We start from the raw sequence: 17,316 nt of genomic DNA, 5'->3' as shown, positions 1-17,316 counted from the left end.
GTTGATGTGTTTGTGGGAGTCAGGAGAATCTAGCACTTATTATTCCACCATCTTGCTAATGTTACTCAAAATATTATTAATTTTTAAGTTGATCTTTAACTTCAAAGTCCAACAAATTTACTGAAGTTAATTTTTTATTCTTTGTTTTTCTAGTTAGATCATTATATTATCTGCATATTGTTAGATTTATCTCTTCCCTTACAATCCTCATACTTGTTATTTCCTTGCTTATAATGGTAGCCAGGACTGTCTTAATTGGTAACATTGGTAATGGGCATCCATTTCTTTTTCCCCATCTTATAGGGAGCATATCTAAAATTCTTCACTTAACTACAGTTTTTGTTATAGCTCTGATAACGTTTACCAAGTTACAGCTATTACTTTGCAGTGCTGATTTGCTCAGAGTTACCATAAATAGGTGTTGGCCACATTCTACAGTTTTTCTGTATCTGTCAAGATGATCATGGTAGTTGTGGTCTTATTTCAACAACAGTTGTACCCTCTGGTGTGTGGCCATTTTGGCCTGTGAGTTCATGTTCCCAAGAGGATATCAATCACTGTCTGGCAGTGTGTCTGGGGAAGGGCCAAGAGATAGATCCAGGTCTGTGTTCCTCCAGGTAGATTTAAGAAATGGAAGGAGATGAGCTCAGGATGACGAGCCCTGAAACCTAAGGGTTCACCTCCGATAACTTTTATTTGCTGTTGCTCTACCAGGTAATTCTTCTCATCAGGGTTTGATCTTTCAACATTTACAAAGCAGCAGCATCTACAGGAGGAGTATGCCTTCCCTTTTTGTAATCCACCAACTCTAGGGGTTTTACTAGCTGAGAAGGTAGAGCAGATGCCTGAGAGCAGGTGGTCAGCCATATTCTTCTGTCCAGCAGAACTTTTTCTTTACCATTAGGTTATCCTACTTACTCAGCTGCTTGAGCAGTTGCCACCAATTTCTTTGGTAAAGGCACAGGCCACAGTGGTCCCAGGGCATTTCAGGGAAAGGCTAAATCAGAGTTTAAAGACTTTACTACCAGGCCAGCCTCTCCTTGCCTTCTGTTACCATCTCTCCAAGCAAGTAGCCTCCACCCTAAAATACACACAAGTTTGCACCAGTCTTCAATCTCCCTAGAATATTTCAGTTTGCATCAGTTCCATATAAAACCAAATTCTCTATAATTTCTCCAGGGTCAATTGAGAAACGAAGCCAGAATTTTGTGCACATTCCAAGTTTAGACAGGAACTTTTGGGGTTTTTAAAAGTATTTTTTTTCATTATTGTATTTTCAATTTCTAAGAACTTTGTGTGTGTGTGTTATCTTAGTATTCCTTTATTTAGTATCTTCTGCCTGTTTAATTCTGTTAGCTCTCTGAGGTTATTCCTTGTATGTTTTGACATTTTCTTCTGTTCCTTGCATTGATTGTTTCTTTCACAGATACTTTTTTCTCTTTTGGGCTCTTCATGTTAAAAAACATTTCTCAAATGTCTGATAAACAATGGCTTACTAATCATTTTTAAGTATGAGATACTAAAAAGATGATTGGAACTTCTGTGTAGTAGGGATTGGGTCTTGTTTACTTTATGATGATCTGGTTGGGTTAATATACTGAGGACAGCCCACTTTTGGTAACTTGGTCTTTTCTCTTACACATAATCTTCCTGTGAGAAGAGACCTTCACTTTCATTCCTAGTTGAGGGAGTTAAGTTATTATCAGTGTTCTGGGGGCTAAATTGGGATGAAATCAACAGGGCTATTTCAGTATTGTGGCCTGCACAAATTTTCTGAGAACAAATGGATGTCTTACACTTTAACTCAATTCTGACACTACCTGGAGTTAACATCAGATTCCACAAGTTAAAGGGCAATGTGCCCACCAGTTCAGATACTCGTTGCAACCAGGATCCCCAGGCTACACGTATATCTGTCTGGCTGACTAAATTTAGAGTTTCACACCCCCCCTCAGGTTTGATAATTCATTAGAACAACTCACAAAACTAAAAAACAAAAAGAACAACTCAAAACTCATGAAAAGCACTGTACTTATGATTGCCATTTTATATAAAGGATACAATGAAATGTTAGCTGAAGACATACACAGGGCAAGGTCTAGGAGGTACCAAGCACAAGAAATTCTATGCCCATGAAATCAAGGTGTGTCACCCTCCAAGTACATCATATAGTTACCAACCAGGAAGCTTACCCCAGTCCTTGCCCTGAGTTTTTTTATTGGGGTTTGATTATGTAGTCAATGAGTGACCAGACCCTCCCTTGAAGCTAAGTGCCCACTGTGAATCATCTCATTAGGAAAACTCAGGTATGATCAAAAGGAGCTTGTGAATAACAAAAGACTCTCCAGTCAGGAAATTCCAGTGGTTTGTGAAACTCTGTGCCAGGAACCAGGAACAAAGACCAGATATATTCTTTATTTTATCACAAGTATATATATTTTCTGTTAATCTTTTGTTCTCAGTATACCCATAACCACAGCTATGCCTGATGTTCCTGAATCCGGATTCCCTCTGGTTCCATTTTTCTGTATTTCTAGTTTTCTGTGAGAATAGGGAAGTATAATCCTATATGGAGGGGCCCCTGGGTGGCTCAGTCGTTAAGCTCCTGCCTTCGGCTCAGGTCATGATCCCAGGGTCCTGGGATCGAGCCCCACATCAGGCTCCCTGCTCTGTGGGAAGCCTGCTTCTCCCTCTCCCACTCCCCCTGCTTGTGTTCCCTCTCTCACTGTCTCTCTCTCTGTCAAATAAATAAATAAATTCTTTATAATCCTGTATGGGATAGGGGAAAGGATCCTAGGGGTCTCACTACTAATACAATCTTGAATTCATTCTTTAGCTTTCAGCATTCTCTGTGTATCCCACTATTAGAAATGCCTGATGCCTTCAATTCTGCATTTTCAGGGACCTGCACTATCAGTTAGTGCTGTTGAATTCATCCACTACAGACTCAGTTTGGCTTCTCTGGTCTGCGTACTCATTTATCACTCATTCATTGGCTTTTTAGCTTTCAGATTTTATTGCTACTGTCTCTTCTCCACTATTCATTGTCCTAGTGAGGTTTTTCTTTTCTCTTGTTAAAGCTTCTATTGTAATTTTCCTATGGATTAATGAACAAGCAATGGAAAAGTCACAGGTTCAGTCTGTCATTTTTAACAGAAATTGTCCCCCTTTTTAATTAAAAGTACAGTTGACACTCTTTACAGATTCCATATGTATGAATTCACCTACTTGCTAAAATTTGTAAACTCAGAATCAATACTTGTAGTGCTTTCCTGGCATGCATGAAATGACAAAACATGCAGAATGACAAAAAATGTGGACATGGAGTACCTCTCTTCTCAGAGTATATTTCATTCTTACTCTCTTCTTTCTCATATTCAAGCTGCCTCCTTAGTCACTGCCATGAGAGAGATTCCATTCCTCTCTCCCAAAGTCAGCATCAGAGAATTCCAAGGCAAACTATTTTCAGTGAATCCCCAATATATCAGGCTCTATCCATAGAATTACCTGAAACCATTCTTGGCCAGTTTCATTGAGCACCTTAGGCTAGGGTATCCCCCATTGTGGATTTGCCAACAGTACACCCTTTGCACAGTCTCAGACTGCACCCCCCATTTATACATTTCAACACATTTATTCCTTAGTAGTCTTTTTATGTAGGTCAATTACCCACAAACTATGAGACATACAATATGCTGTGTGTGAGGGTGTATGCTTATAAACATGTATATATGATTAGAATCACTGTAAAATATGGAGAGTATCCCTGAATAGGGTGTATTTATGGAAGTTTCAGGTGATTCTGGTTCACATCAGAATTTCAGGATAGAGGTCATTTATTTCCCTAATCACCCTCTTGAATTTCCTCTCTTGGCTCTCCTTAATGTCCATGCTTTTGTTATTAGTTTTGAAAATTGCTTAGCCATATTTGAGAACTATTTAAGCATTTACTTTCCCAGATATTATTTTCACCTTAATCTTTTTTTTCTTTTTTAGAAGTTTTAATCTCTCCCAAGATAGGAAAAATGAACACACGCCTTTTTATTTTCTTTCAGATCTGGAGTCTATGTGTGAGACCAAGATATTATCCCTAAAGAAGAGACATTTTAGTCAAGTAATATTTACCCATGAAGACATGCCCACTTTTATTCAGCCCACATTTCTTACTCCACATCAAAAAACTGTTAATGAAGAGAAACCCTGTGAATGTAAGATATGTGGAAAGGCCTTTAATCAGAACTCACAATTTATTCAACATCAGAGAACTCATTCTGCTGAAAAAAGCTATGAATGTAAGGAGTGTGGGAAGTCCTTTAGCCGTGGCTCACTTGTTACTCGACATCAGAGGATTCACACTGGTGAAAAACCCTATGAATGTAAGGAATGTGGCAAGGCTTTTAGTTGTAGTTCATATTTTTCTCAACATCAGAGGATTCACACTGGTGAGAAACCCTATGAATGTAAGGAATGTGGAAAAGCCTTTAATTATTGCTCAAACCTCAATGATCATCAAAGAATTCACACTGGTGAGAAACCCTATGAATGTAAAGTATGTGGAAAAGCCTTTACTAAGAGTTCTCAACTTTTTCCACATCTGAGAATTCATACTGGTGAGAAACCTTATGAATGTAAGGAATGTGGGAAAGCCTTTACTCAACACTCAAGGCTTATTCAACATCAAAGAATGCATACTGGTGAGAAACCTTATGAATGTAAGGAATGTGGGAAGGCCTTTAGTAGTGCCTCAACACTTACTAACCATCACAGAATTCATGCAGGCAAGAAACTCTATGAATGTAAGGAATGTGGAAAGTCCTTTATTCAGAGCTCAGAACTTATTCAGCATCAGAGAATCCATACAGATGAAAAACCTTATGAATGTAATGAATGTGGGAGGGCTTTTAATAAAGGCTCAAACCTTACTAGACATCAAAGAATTCACACTGGTGAGAAACCCTATGACTGTAAGGAATGTGGAAAGGCCTTTGGTAGTCGCTCTGACCTTATTCGTCATGAAGGAATTCATACTGGGTGAAAGATAAGCCCTGTTGATAATCTTTATAATAATATCTTAAAAACAGGTAATGGGGAAAAAAATAAAGCAGTGTAGTAGTTTTTTAGGCTACTGTAACAAAGTAACAAAGTACCAAAATTGGGTGACTTAAAACAACAGAAATGTGTTCTCTCACAGTTTTGGAGCTTTGAAATCCAAAATTAAAGTTGTTGGTAATGTTGATTCCTTCTGAGGACTCTGAGGAAGAATCTGTTCCATGTCTTTCTTCTGGTTTCTGGTAATAGCAATCTTTGACATTCCTTGTCTTATAAATGCATCACTCCAATCTCTGCCTCCATCTTTACATTGCATTCTCCCTGTGTATATCTGTCTCTGTCTTGTATAAGAGGAGACTCTTATACAGGACATCAGTCATACTGGATTAGGGCTCACCCTGATGACCTTATCTTGATTACATCTGCAAAGACCTTATTTCCATGTAGGATCACATTCACAGGTGCCAGAGGTTAGGGCTTCAACATAATTTAACCCATAACACTGTTAACATTGTTTTTCTAACCTATTTGTAATTTTCTTTTATACATAATTTGTTGAATATTTCAAAATGTAAATTCAAGGTTTGAGTTAAACCTCCCTTCCCTCCAAAAAAAATTCTGTCCCAAACTACTACTTAAATAATTCTTTCCTCCCCATTGTTTTATGCTACTTCTTGGTTATATATTTGAGTTTGAGTTTGTTAGCTTAGTTTAGAGCCATCTTTTCTATTTATCTAACCCATAGATCTGTTTGTACCAATACTATACTGTAAGTTACATTACATAGGCTATCTTCTAATTCCTGGCAGAATTATAACTTCGTTTTTGAAGGCAGCTCTATTCCTTTTCCTTTTGTAACATTAAGTTTTCATGTTATAAAAAAAACAAACAACCCCCCCCCACACACAGTGAAAAAAATAGGTTATTTGTAAGCCTACCAAAAAGAAATTACTATTTTCAAATTATACAACATATCCTTCCAAACTTTAGTGTAATCATGATGTGCATGTTGTGCCATAACTTGCTTCTATCATGCTACTATTTCAGTAACTATAGATGTTTATCATTCTTTTTAATGGTATAATTTTTCTGTGGTAGATTATCATTTTGCTAAATATTACTGACATACTTTATGGTGCTCACTGAAATTTTAGTTATTAAGAAAGTTGCCTTCTAAATACAAAGTTAGTGCTTTTGTTTATTTTTCTTTAAAAACATTACATTTCAGTGTCAAAATACTGATCAGTATTTTCTCTGTGAAAAATATTGCCAATAGTTTGTCCCATTATTGTAATCACTGTTACCGATTTGCTCTTTATCCTTCCAGACCTTTTTTTTAAAAACTATTTTTGCTCACAAATGTGTTCACACAAACCAAATACATAAATACTTGTAATACTTATAGAAAAGTTAGTGCTGCTTTATACTTTTGTGTATGAATGTACATAACACATACACACTAATGTGTTGGATTGCTGTGAGGATTATATGAGTTAAGAAGTGTAAAATGAGAGTCACCTGGGTGGCTCAGTCGGTTGGGTCTCTGCCTTTGGCTCATGTCATGATCCCAGAGTCCTGGGATCAAGCCCTGCTCAGTGGGGAGCCTGCTTTTCTCTCTGCCCATCACCCTGCTCATACCCTCCCTCTCTCTCACTCTCTCAAGTAAATAAAATCTTTAACAACAACAACAAAAAATGTAAAATGAGGGGTACCAGGGTGGCTCAGTTGGTTAAGCATCTAACTCTTGATTTCGGCTCAGGTCATGATCTCAGGGTGGTGAGATCAAGCTCCATGCTTGGTGTTCTCACTGAGCATGCTTGGAATTCTCTGCCTACTTCCCATGCTTGAGCTTTCTCTCTCAAAAGAGAAAAAAAGAAAATGGTTGGGATTGTTATTTGGGGTGGGGGCATTGTTATTAACATATAGTAACTATCTAGCAGATGTTATTTAATACTAGTATCCGTACCTCCACCATTATTATTATTTATAGAAAGGACTTTAACCATGTTATACACCTTAATTGACATCAAAGAATTCGTAATGAGAATGGCCAGTGGGTGTAAACGTTTGTAGAAAAGCTTCTCACCAACATTTATTCCTTATTCAGCATAAAGTTTGAAAAGGAAAAAAAATCCTAGGATGTAAAAGTCGAGAAAGAAAAAGAATGGTTGAATGAGTCTACATTTACATCTATATTTCATGCTGTGCAATAATTTTATGCCTGTCCAAAAATCTATTTACATATTGAGAATAACAAAATTCATTTGTCAAAACAGAGAAAAATATGAAATATTTACTCACTTTCCACCCAAAGTAGACCATATGTAGGTCGCATTCTTTTTCAAAATGGGGAAAAAAACTAAAATGTGATAGCCAACAATATCTGAGTATTAATAATACCCTTCCAAATAACATGAATCAGAAGGAAATCAATCCCTGAATTATATTTAAATGAATGAAAATGAACACATTATGTAGAAAAACCTGAGAGCAGCTAACTCTGTATTCAAATAAAGTATAGCCCAATAGGCATGCTGGTTTTTTTTCTTTTTTTCAAGTTTTAATTTAAATTACATTTAACACACAGTGTAATATTAGTTTCAGGTGTAGAATTTAGTGATTCATCACTTACATAAAATACCCAGTGCTCATCACATCACGTGTTCTCAATACGCATCACCCATTTAATCCATCCCCTGCCCACTTCACCTCCAGTAACCCTCAGTTTGTTCTCTATTAAGAGTATTTTCGAGTTTTTAGGGATGCTGATAGGTCAAACACCAAGAGATTATTAATAAATGTACAAAACAAAAAGCAAGAAGAGTAACAGCAAGCTACATTCAAATATATTAAAGGTAGTAAAAATAAACAGCAAAGGGGCGCCTGGGTTCCTCAGTCGTTAAGCGTCTGCCTTCAGCTCAGGTCATGATCCCAGGTTCCTGGGATCGAGCCCTGCATCAGGCTCCCTGCTCAGGGTGGAGCCTGCTTCTCCCTCTCCCACTCCCCCTGCTTGTGTTCCCTCTCTTGCTGTGTCTCTCTCTGTCAAATAAATAAAATCTTTAAAAAAAAATGGCAAAAATAATTCAAGGAAAATAAAATTATTTCTTTGACAGAAAAATATGTAAACATTGGTGATTCTGAGGGGGGAAAATAGGAGACAGATGAATACATGAAATATGGACATGATGAGATTATCATATTTACTAATAATTAGAAATCTAGCAAAGTATACAATATTTGTAGAAAAACAATTTGTCAGAAGTAGGAGGTGTAAACCCTTCATAGAGTAAAATGATAAATGCAGGGGGGAAAAGGTTTGAATATAGTCAAACTTAGATCACTTAGATCAAGCCAGATCATTTTATGGGCAAAATTTGTCAAATATTGTATCCAAATCAAATGAGAAAACAAGCTCACCATCTGTTTTTATGACTTTCATATTCCTGATGTCAAAATAACTAGATCACAAAAACATAATTTAGTATCATAGTTCTAGAAGTACAAATTCATTCTAGCAGTCTATTAAAACATTCAGAATCTGAACCCATTACCTGAAGTCAGAAATCAAATTATTTTTCGTTTTTTAGGGATTTTACTTATTTATTAGAGTGTGGGTGCACACAAGTGGGGTTGGGGGGCAGGGGGAGAAGCAGACCCTCTGCTGAGCAAGGACCCTGAGATCATGAGCTGAGCTGAAGTCAGACACTTAACTTACAGCCACCCAGGTACCCCAGAAATCAAATACTTTAGATAAAACCTTATTATCACATTGTAAATCAGGGGACAGCAAACTAATCTAGACCACTACCTGTTTTTGTATGGCCTGGAAGCTAAGCATGGTTTTTACATTTAAATTGGTTGAAATTAAAAAAAAAGTAACATGAAATTATATGATATTCAAACTTCAGTGTTCATAAAGTCATTAAAACAGAACCACATATATTCACATTTTGTCTGGCTGCTTTCACACTATAACATAACTGAGTACCTGTGATAGACCAAGTGGTTTGCAAAGCCTGTAATATTTACTACCCAACCCATTACAGAAAAAGTTTGTCAATTCTTGCTTTAGATAGTCACTTGCTGAAAAACAGAAGTCCTATTGATTTGGTTAATGTAGTATTCTATGCTATCAGAAACTCAGAAAACAAGTAGATTTTGGATAGCGAGGGATTCTTGAAATGCAATGAAAGATAATTCTGTGGCAATTCTGGAATTTGTATATCTAAACTCCATCATAACAATTGAGAATTTGAGCAAGTCCCAGCATCTTTTGTAAGGTATTTTTATTAAAAACATAATGTTGTATGTTCTACTAAAATCAATGTGGTTGCTATAATGAGTGACTTTGAGTTACCTCCTCCAAGTACCATATCTGCATCTTAACTATTATAACCTCTAATCCCACAATTCACAAAGCACAGGAGCATATCAAAACTGCAGTTAGAAAAAAAAAAAAAAGACAAAACTCCCATTTAACTGGCTTATATGAGCATAATCCAAACTAATTTGAACGTGAAATCCTGTTTGCTCCTAATTGCTCTTAACATCTTTGGGAAGTGTATATGCTTGAGGAATGTTTGGGGTTTCTGTTTTGTTTTTTAGCAAAAGTCATGAATCAAAGGATGAAATTAAGGAAGATATTACAGGTAAACTAGGAATTTGGGGATGGAGTATTTCCCATCTCCCTATATCAGGCACTACAAGACACTAGACAGTACTTGGAAGCCATTAAAAATACTAAGTTACCTGATTTTAAAAAATACTAAGATAGGGGCGCCTGGGTGGCTCAGATGGTTAAGCGTCTGCCTTTGGCTCAGGTCATGATCTCAGGGTCCTGGGATCGAGCCCCGCATCAGGCTCCCTGCTCAGTGGGAAGCCTGCTTCTCCCTCTCCCTCTACTGTTCTCACTACTTGTGCTCTCTCGCTCTCTTTGTCAAATAAATCTTAAAAAAAAAAATACTAAGATAGCTGAAAAATACATGGATAAATATAAAAACTGTAATTTTGGTTTGCAACTCTAATTTTTAAATAAGATTTAAAGGAAAAATGCATGAAATATAAATCTGTTAAAGATGTAATTTGTGAGGGGCGCCTGGGTGGCTCAGTCATTAAGCATCTGCCTTCGGCTCAGGTCATGATCCCAGGGTTCTGGGATCGAGCCCCGCATCAGGCTCCCTGCTCCACAGGAAGCCTGCTTCTCCCTCTCTCACTCCCCCTGCTTGTGTTCCCTCTCTGGCTGTGTCTCTCTCTGGCCAATCAAATAAAATCTTTTAAAGGAAAAAAAAGATGTAATTTGTGATATCAGTAACAAAGATGCCAACCTATAAAGGAGTAGAGCTTTCATCTGCAATTGAAGTTGGTATCAATTTAAAATAGATTGTTATAATTTTAAGATATATGTAATCCCCGTGGTAACTACAAAGAAAATTCCTATAGAATAAACAAAAGGAAATGAGAAGGGAATCAAAACATGTCCTTACAAAAAAATTACCAGAGCAGAAACACATTAGCAGAAAGTTCTGTGTGAACAAGTACAGGGGTAGAAAAGCCGAAATTGTGGGGCGCCTGGGTGGCTCAGTCGTTAAGGCGTCTGCCTTCGGCTCAGGTCATGATCCCAGGGTCCTGGGATCAAGCCCCGCATCGGGTTCCCTGCTCAGTGGGAAGCCTGCTTCTCCCTCTCCCACTCCCCCTGCTTGTGTTCCCTCTCTTGCTGTGTCTCTCTCTGTCAAATAAATAAATAAAATCTTTAAAAAAAAATCGAAACTGTAATGGACAAATTGCAAGAGGCTCAGTACGGACACACCTGAGAGTTAAAGATTCCAAGGGGTCCCAGTCACAGGGGACACTTTTATGAGTTTTACCACCAGGAGGCCAACCAAGTTCTCATAGTAAAGATTGGAGAAAAATCCCCATTGTGCTTTTGCAGAGGAGGGGAAGGTCACTATTTTGAAATACACCTAGAGCAGTCATAACAAGGCATGCCCCAATAACCTACTGGGGTTTTATTAGCATCTAACTGACCTGTGGAAGAGAAATGCCCAACTCCAGCCCACTGTAGCCATCCCGTCCTACACTGGGGAAGGGGAACTGAAAACTGGTGGAAATTCACAATCCAGTAGAACAGTTCCACTGAAAGACCAAAATTATAAATTTTGTACGTTAAAGCAAAATATCCAGAATAGCCAACACAATATTGAAGGAGAACAAAAGTGTAGGATTGACAATACTCGACTTCAAGACTTAGGATAAAACTACAGTAACAAAGATAATGTGTTTGTGAAAGAATAGACAGGTCAATGGGACAGATTAGAGAGCCAAGAAATAGACCCACTCAAATATACTAATCTTTGACAAAGCAGCAAAGGCAATACAATGGGGAAAAGATAGTCTTTTCAACAAATGGTGCTGGAACAGCCAGACATCTGCATGCCAAAAAAACAAAACAAAACCTAGACACAGACCTTCACAGCTTTCACAAAAATCAGCTCAAAATGGATCATAGTTCTAATTGTAAAATACAAAACTATAGAACTCATAGAACATAACATAAAAGAAAATACAGATGACTTTAGGTTTGGTGATGACTTTTTAGATACAACACCAAAAGCATGATCCACAAAATAAATGATTGATAAGCTATACTTCATTAAAATTTTAAAAACTTCTACTCTGCAGAAGACACTGTTAAGAGAATGAGAAGACAAGCCATACACTAGAAGAAAATATTTGCGAAAGACACATCTGATAAAGGATTAATATCCGAAATATACAAAGAATTCTTAACATTCAACAATAAGGAAACAACCCAATTTAAAAACTGGGCAAAAATCTGAACATCTCACTAAAGGAGATAGATGGCAAATAAACATACAAAAAGATGCTCAATATCAAGTCATGAAAGAATTGTAAATTAGAACAATGAGATACCAGTACACACTTGTAAGAATGGCTAAAATCCAAAACACTGGCAACACCAAATGCTGGATAGGATGTGGGATAAGAACCCTCATTCATTGCTAATGGTTCTAATGCTAACAAAATGGTTACAGCCACTTTGGAAGACAGTTTGGCAGTTTCTTGCAAACTAACATACTCCTAGTATACAATCCAGTAATTGTGCTCCTTGCTGTTTACAAGCTAGTTGAAACTTGTGATCACACAGAAACTTGCACACAAGGTAACATCAGCAAGATGGTGGGATAGGAAGACACGGATTTTACAAATTAACAAAATAACTGAGAAATCCAGAAACCAGTCAAAAGGTTCTTACACCCCAGGCAAGCACAAGGCCAAGGGCATAGAAGCCTGGTAGGAAGTTTGTGATACTCCCTGTTCCTTCTCATCAGAGTTTCCCCACCTGCCCCCAAACCAAGGCACATTTGATTGGAAATCCCCAACCACCATCTTCTCTCTGGGGATGGAAAGGAGTAGAATGTTAGTCTCTAAGTGATTTTAGAGGGGCTACCCAAGGGGACCGGTGTCTGTCTTGCTTGTATCCAAGTACTGACAGAATGTAGCAAGGGTTGAGGGGATTTCTGAGAATAAAGACTAAGTGTGTGCTAGAGTCTACAGTACCACTAATAAATACTAGGAGGAGCCCCAGACTATGATTTACTAACAGCCCCACAGATATACTGCAATATCGGAGACAGACACAAGGGGGAGCTCTTGAGTAGAAACCCGTAAACCTTTTCAAATAGATTACACAGCCCTAGAAGGATGCATGCCCAGAGAAGGCTTGAGAGAGGTCTGCAGAATTTCTAGCCAGACTATGTGGAAAAAGTCTTGCCTGTAGTAAAGGAGACCACAAAGTATGAGACAGTTGACTGATTCTTCAGATGCTGAATCTCCACAACAAAAATAACAAAACATAAAAGAAGCAGTCAACCATGACACATTTAGGAACCAATTAAATCTTTAAAAAGCTGAACCTAGGGGCGTCTGGGTGGCTCAGTCGTTAAGTGTCTACCCTGGGCTCAGGTCATGATCCCAGGGTCCTGGGATCGAGCCCCACATCGGGCTCCCTGCTCTGCGGGAAGCCTGCTTCTCCCTCTCCTACTCCCCCTGCTTGTGTTCCGGCTCTCGCTATGTTTCTCCCTGTCAAATAAATAAATAAAATCTTTTAAAAAATAAAATAAAAATAAAAAATAAAAAGCTGAACCTAAATAAACAGAGATATGAATTGCCAAAGAATACAAAATTACCATTGTAAGGATGCTCAATGAATTAAAAGAACTCAAATGTCCACTGATAGATGAATGGATAAGGAAAATGTGATATCTACATACAATGGAATTTTATGCGGTCTTAAGAAAGAAGGAAATCCTGTCACATGCTACAATATGGATGAACCCAAAAGACACGCTAAGCCAGTTGCAAAAGAACAAATACGATATTCCATTCATATGAACTATCCAAGCTATTCAAAATCAGAAACAAAGTATATATACCTTGTCAAATATATATGTACATGTATTTTTTTTAAAGATTTTATTTATTCATGAGAGACAGAGGGAGGGGGGAGAGAGAGAGAGAGAAGCAGAGGGAGAAGCAGGCTCCCAAGGAGCAGGGAGCCCGATGCGGGACTCGATCCCAGGACCCTGGGATCATGACCTGAGCCGAAGGCAGACGCTTAACCATCTGAGCCACCCAGGCGCCCTGTACATGTATTTTTTGACAATGGTATCTTAGTGTATTTTGTGGCTCAAGGTTTCAGGCCCAGCAACCATGTTGTTGGAGGATATGAACTGATAATTTAGTGAAGTATATGTAACAATTAGTGGTATTTGTATGTAACAAATAGTTATGGTTGGATATGCAGGACAGATAGTCGGGGTGAAAAGTTGGAGGTGGGATAGCGGGAGAAAGCACTGGGGAGTGAGTGGTCCTCTCCTCTGGGAATCAAGGAGTTGACTACTGTGAGGTGGGTGCCTCCTGGGGAAAGCAATAATCTCCATTAATTTTTAGAATGACACAAATAGTAGTGACTTCCACCAGATTTCCCTTTACACATGGGACTCTAGAGGTATAAATTGTGGCAGGGAGCAAAGGGTATATGAAGATAATGAACTAAACATACAGTGAGCTCAGGATATATAATTGGATTCCTAATATCAAGGAAGAAAAGTGGGGCGCCTGGGTGGTTCAGTTGTTAAGCATCTGCCTTCAGCTCAGGTCATGATCCTGGAGTCCCAGGATCGAGCCCACATCGGGCTCCCTGCTCCCTGGGAAGCCTGCTTCTCCCTCTCCCACTCCCCCTGCTTGTGTTTCCTCTCTTGCTGTCTCTCTCTGTCAAATAAATAAATAAAATCTTAAAAAAAAAAAAGCAATAGATGTCCTTAGGACATTGCCTTAAGAGAGGCAGTTCATAGGTGTCACCAGAGTGAAGGTTTTGGTGTCCTGGGCAAAGCTGTCTGCAGCGAAGGGGCAAAATCATCTTAGTCTTGGGCTGGGGTGATGTCATTTAAGGTGATGTCATCTTCCACAGAAAGCTCCTGGACCAAAGTGATATCATCTGGGATGTGGGACTGAGGTGACATTTCTAAGTGGGTACCCACTTGAGTTGATATGAATCTTAGCATTTGCCATGTTTATTTTTAAGATTTTTATTTATTTATTGAGAGAGAGAGAATGGTAGAGAGAGAGCATGAGAGGGAGGAAGGTCAGAAGGAGAAGCAGACTCCCCGCTGAGCAGGGAGTCCGATGCGGGACTCAATCCCAGGACTCCAGGATCATGACCTGAGCTGAAGGCAGCCGCCCAACCAACTGAGCCACCCAGGCGCCCAGCATTTGCCATGTTTTATTGAAAGTGTGGCTTTTTTGGAGGGTTGGGGCCTCTGAACTGTAAACCAGTGAAATCACCCAGACCAATAGGAATAAGACAACGGAACATTGTGCAGCTGCACTTGACAGGCTTTTTGTTTTATGGTGGAAATTTAGCTCAAATGGGTCCCATGTCAGATTAGCAGCTACCCATGAAACAATCTATGATTAAAGGATCTCAGGAGGGTTTGTGCCTTCAATCTGGCCTCCAGTGCTTATGGCAACATAAAAAATGTATAAAGACAGGGAGAGGGGTGCCTGGGTGGTTTAGTCAGTTAAGCACCGGCCTTTGGCTTGGGTCATGATCCCAGGGTCCTGGGATTGAGCCCCATATTAGGCTCCATGTTCATCGGGGAGTCTGCTTCTCTTTCTTCCTCTGCCCCTTCCCTCGCTTGTGCTCTTTCCCTCTCTCAAAGAAATAAATCTTTAGAAAACAGGGAGAGGGGCACCTGGGTGGCTCAGTTGTTAAGCATCTGCCTTCGGCTCAGGCCCTGCATTGGGCTCCCTGCTCTGCAGGAAGCTTGCTTCTCCCTCTCCCACTCCCCCTGCTGTGTTCCCTCTCTCGCTGTGTCTCTCTCTGTCAAATAAATAAATAAAATCTTAAAAAAAACAGGGAGAGACATTATTAAAGGACATCATATATAATGAGTCTTTATATACATGGAGATAAGACACATTTCTCTTTTATTTTTTAATTTTTTTGAGTGGTGGGGGGAGGGGCAGAGGGAGAGAGAGAATCTTAAGCAGGCTCCATGCCTAGTGTGGAGCCCAACGCAGGACTCGATCTCACAACTCTAAGACCATGACCTGAGTCAAAATCAAGACTGACTGAGTCACCCAGGTGCCCCACATTTCCCTTTTAAATATAAGAAACAGTGATGAGAGAAAGTTTTTTAGAGTTGGTATGAGGTATAAATTAGCCAAGGAACTTTTAATTAAGAGATTAAGTCCCAGGGCAAGAGAGAGGGCCATTTAGGCGTCTATTTGTCAGACTGGCATTTGAAAAGGACTTGAGGACACCATTATGTCTCAGTTAAACTATCTGGGACCTATTTGGGACATGAAAGTTCTGTTGAATGCCTTCCAAGAGCCCAGCATTGTGCATTCTGAGAAGTGAATTATGTGCCTTGGTTACTACCAGTAATGCCTAGAACTCTGAAAGAAATAAGGTGTGTCCTGGCAAGGCCTTTTATTGTGGTCTTAGTATATGTAGAGCCATGTGTAATACTGACTTATATCTTGGGTGTCTGTGAGGCAACAGACTTTTTTGCCCTGAAGGGAATACTTTTTAAGCAATGGACCGGTAGTCTGTAATGAATGTAAAGATGGAGCCATTTGTTGGCTGGGACGTCCAGTGCTAAGGTGACTGCCTGAAGTTTGCCCAAATGTATTGTCCCTTGGGTCCTATCATTTATGAAGAAAATCCTGGCTAAGGGATGGGAAACAGCAACATTACACTGAGTTCTATCACATAAGACGGTTAGCAGTGTTATCTGTATAGTCTACAAACTCTCATTACTATTCAGGTGATCCCAAGGGCTCCTAGGTAGGGAGGGCATCAGAGGGAGGGGAGACCTCCTCCAGCACCATGGCATCTGGCAAAGGACTGAGGACAGAGGAGTCCAGCTCTCCTGCAGGAGGCATATGTTAGCCCAGATTTGGCTCCATCCTATCTAAGTAGGTCTGAGAAGTCTCAGTAGCTGTGTCAAGCTTGTGAGGCACTGTTTCCATGGCCCAAAGCATGAGAAGCTGGGTATGGAGGGTCACAGCCTCAGGGTCTGTGAAAGCCTTTCTTTCTAGGAGAGCCCAATATATAGCCAGCCCCTGATTGTCTTAATGGTGCATAGCATGAGGCCAAGATGAGCAGTTTCTTGCATCAGAAGTCCTTGGATAACTTATGGCCATCTTAAGTGGTCCACAGACTCCAGGAGGCATGAGAAGAAGTTACCAAAGCCTCTATGGTGAAGAAATTTCTGAGGGCACTAACAAGAGTGACTGTTGATTTTAACTTGGAGACTTTAAGCCATTTGTTGAAGAGAGCCCCCTTTAAGGAGGGCTAATTTATCCATGGCAACATCAATTAGATAAAGTAAAATTTATAAATGAGGACTATAGAACCCCAAAAGGACTAAAACATGTTGGACTTGTATGTCTGTAATGAGTGTGTCAAATGAATCTCCTTGCAGGAGTATGCCATTAATGTAGTGCCATACTCATACTCCTAGAGAAAAGCAGATACAGTTAAGATTTTATTTGCAAAGTTTGTGATGACAAAGCTGTTGAGGTACCCCCTGGGTAGCCTGGAAAAGATTTATAATGTTCCTGTGGAGGCAAAGACAAACTGCAAGTGAGAGGCTATGGAAATAGGCATTAAACAGGACATGTTAGCCAAATCTGTAAGAGCCAAATATTTACCAGTTGTTGATTGAATAGAATCAGTAG

At 39.3% G+C, this 17,316-nt stretch overlaps 1 protein-coding gene across 5 annotated transcripts in view; it reads left to right on the top strand.

Moving 5' to 3' along the window:
- The window catches only part of ZFP14 (ZFP14 zinc finger protein), a 225,154-nt gene extending 214,387 nt beyond the window's left edge, over window positions 1-10,767 (top strand). For 3 of the 5 annotated variants that reach the window (XM_025854515.2, XM_073885296.1, XM_073885298.1), the window contains exon 5: window positions 4,056-10,767. In XM_025854515.2, the coding sequence (XP_025710300.1) occupies window positions 4,056-5,035 (980 nt within the window). In that variant the 3' untranslated portion in view covers window positions 5,036-10,767. The remainder of the gene's footprint in view (window positions 1-4,055) is intronic. The other 2 variants (XM_025854514.2, XM_073885293.1) reach the window with 2 other exon arrangements.
- The last annotated feature ends 6,549 nt before the right edge of the window (window positions 10,768-17,316 follow it).

This window comes from Callorhinus ursinus, unplaced genomic scaffold, assembly GCF_003265705.2.
Source record: "Callorhinus ursinus isolate GAN/ISIS: 27379988/994484 unplaced genomic scaffold, GSC_fseal_2.0 scaffold61, whole genome shotgun sequence".
Lineage (NCBI taxonomy): Eukaryota > Metazoa > Chordata > Mammalia > Carnivora > Otariidae > Callorhinus > Callorhinus ursinus.
Note: the sequence above shows the minus strand (reverse complement) of the source record. Positions and strands in the feature narration are given on the sequence as shown.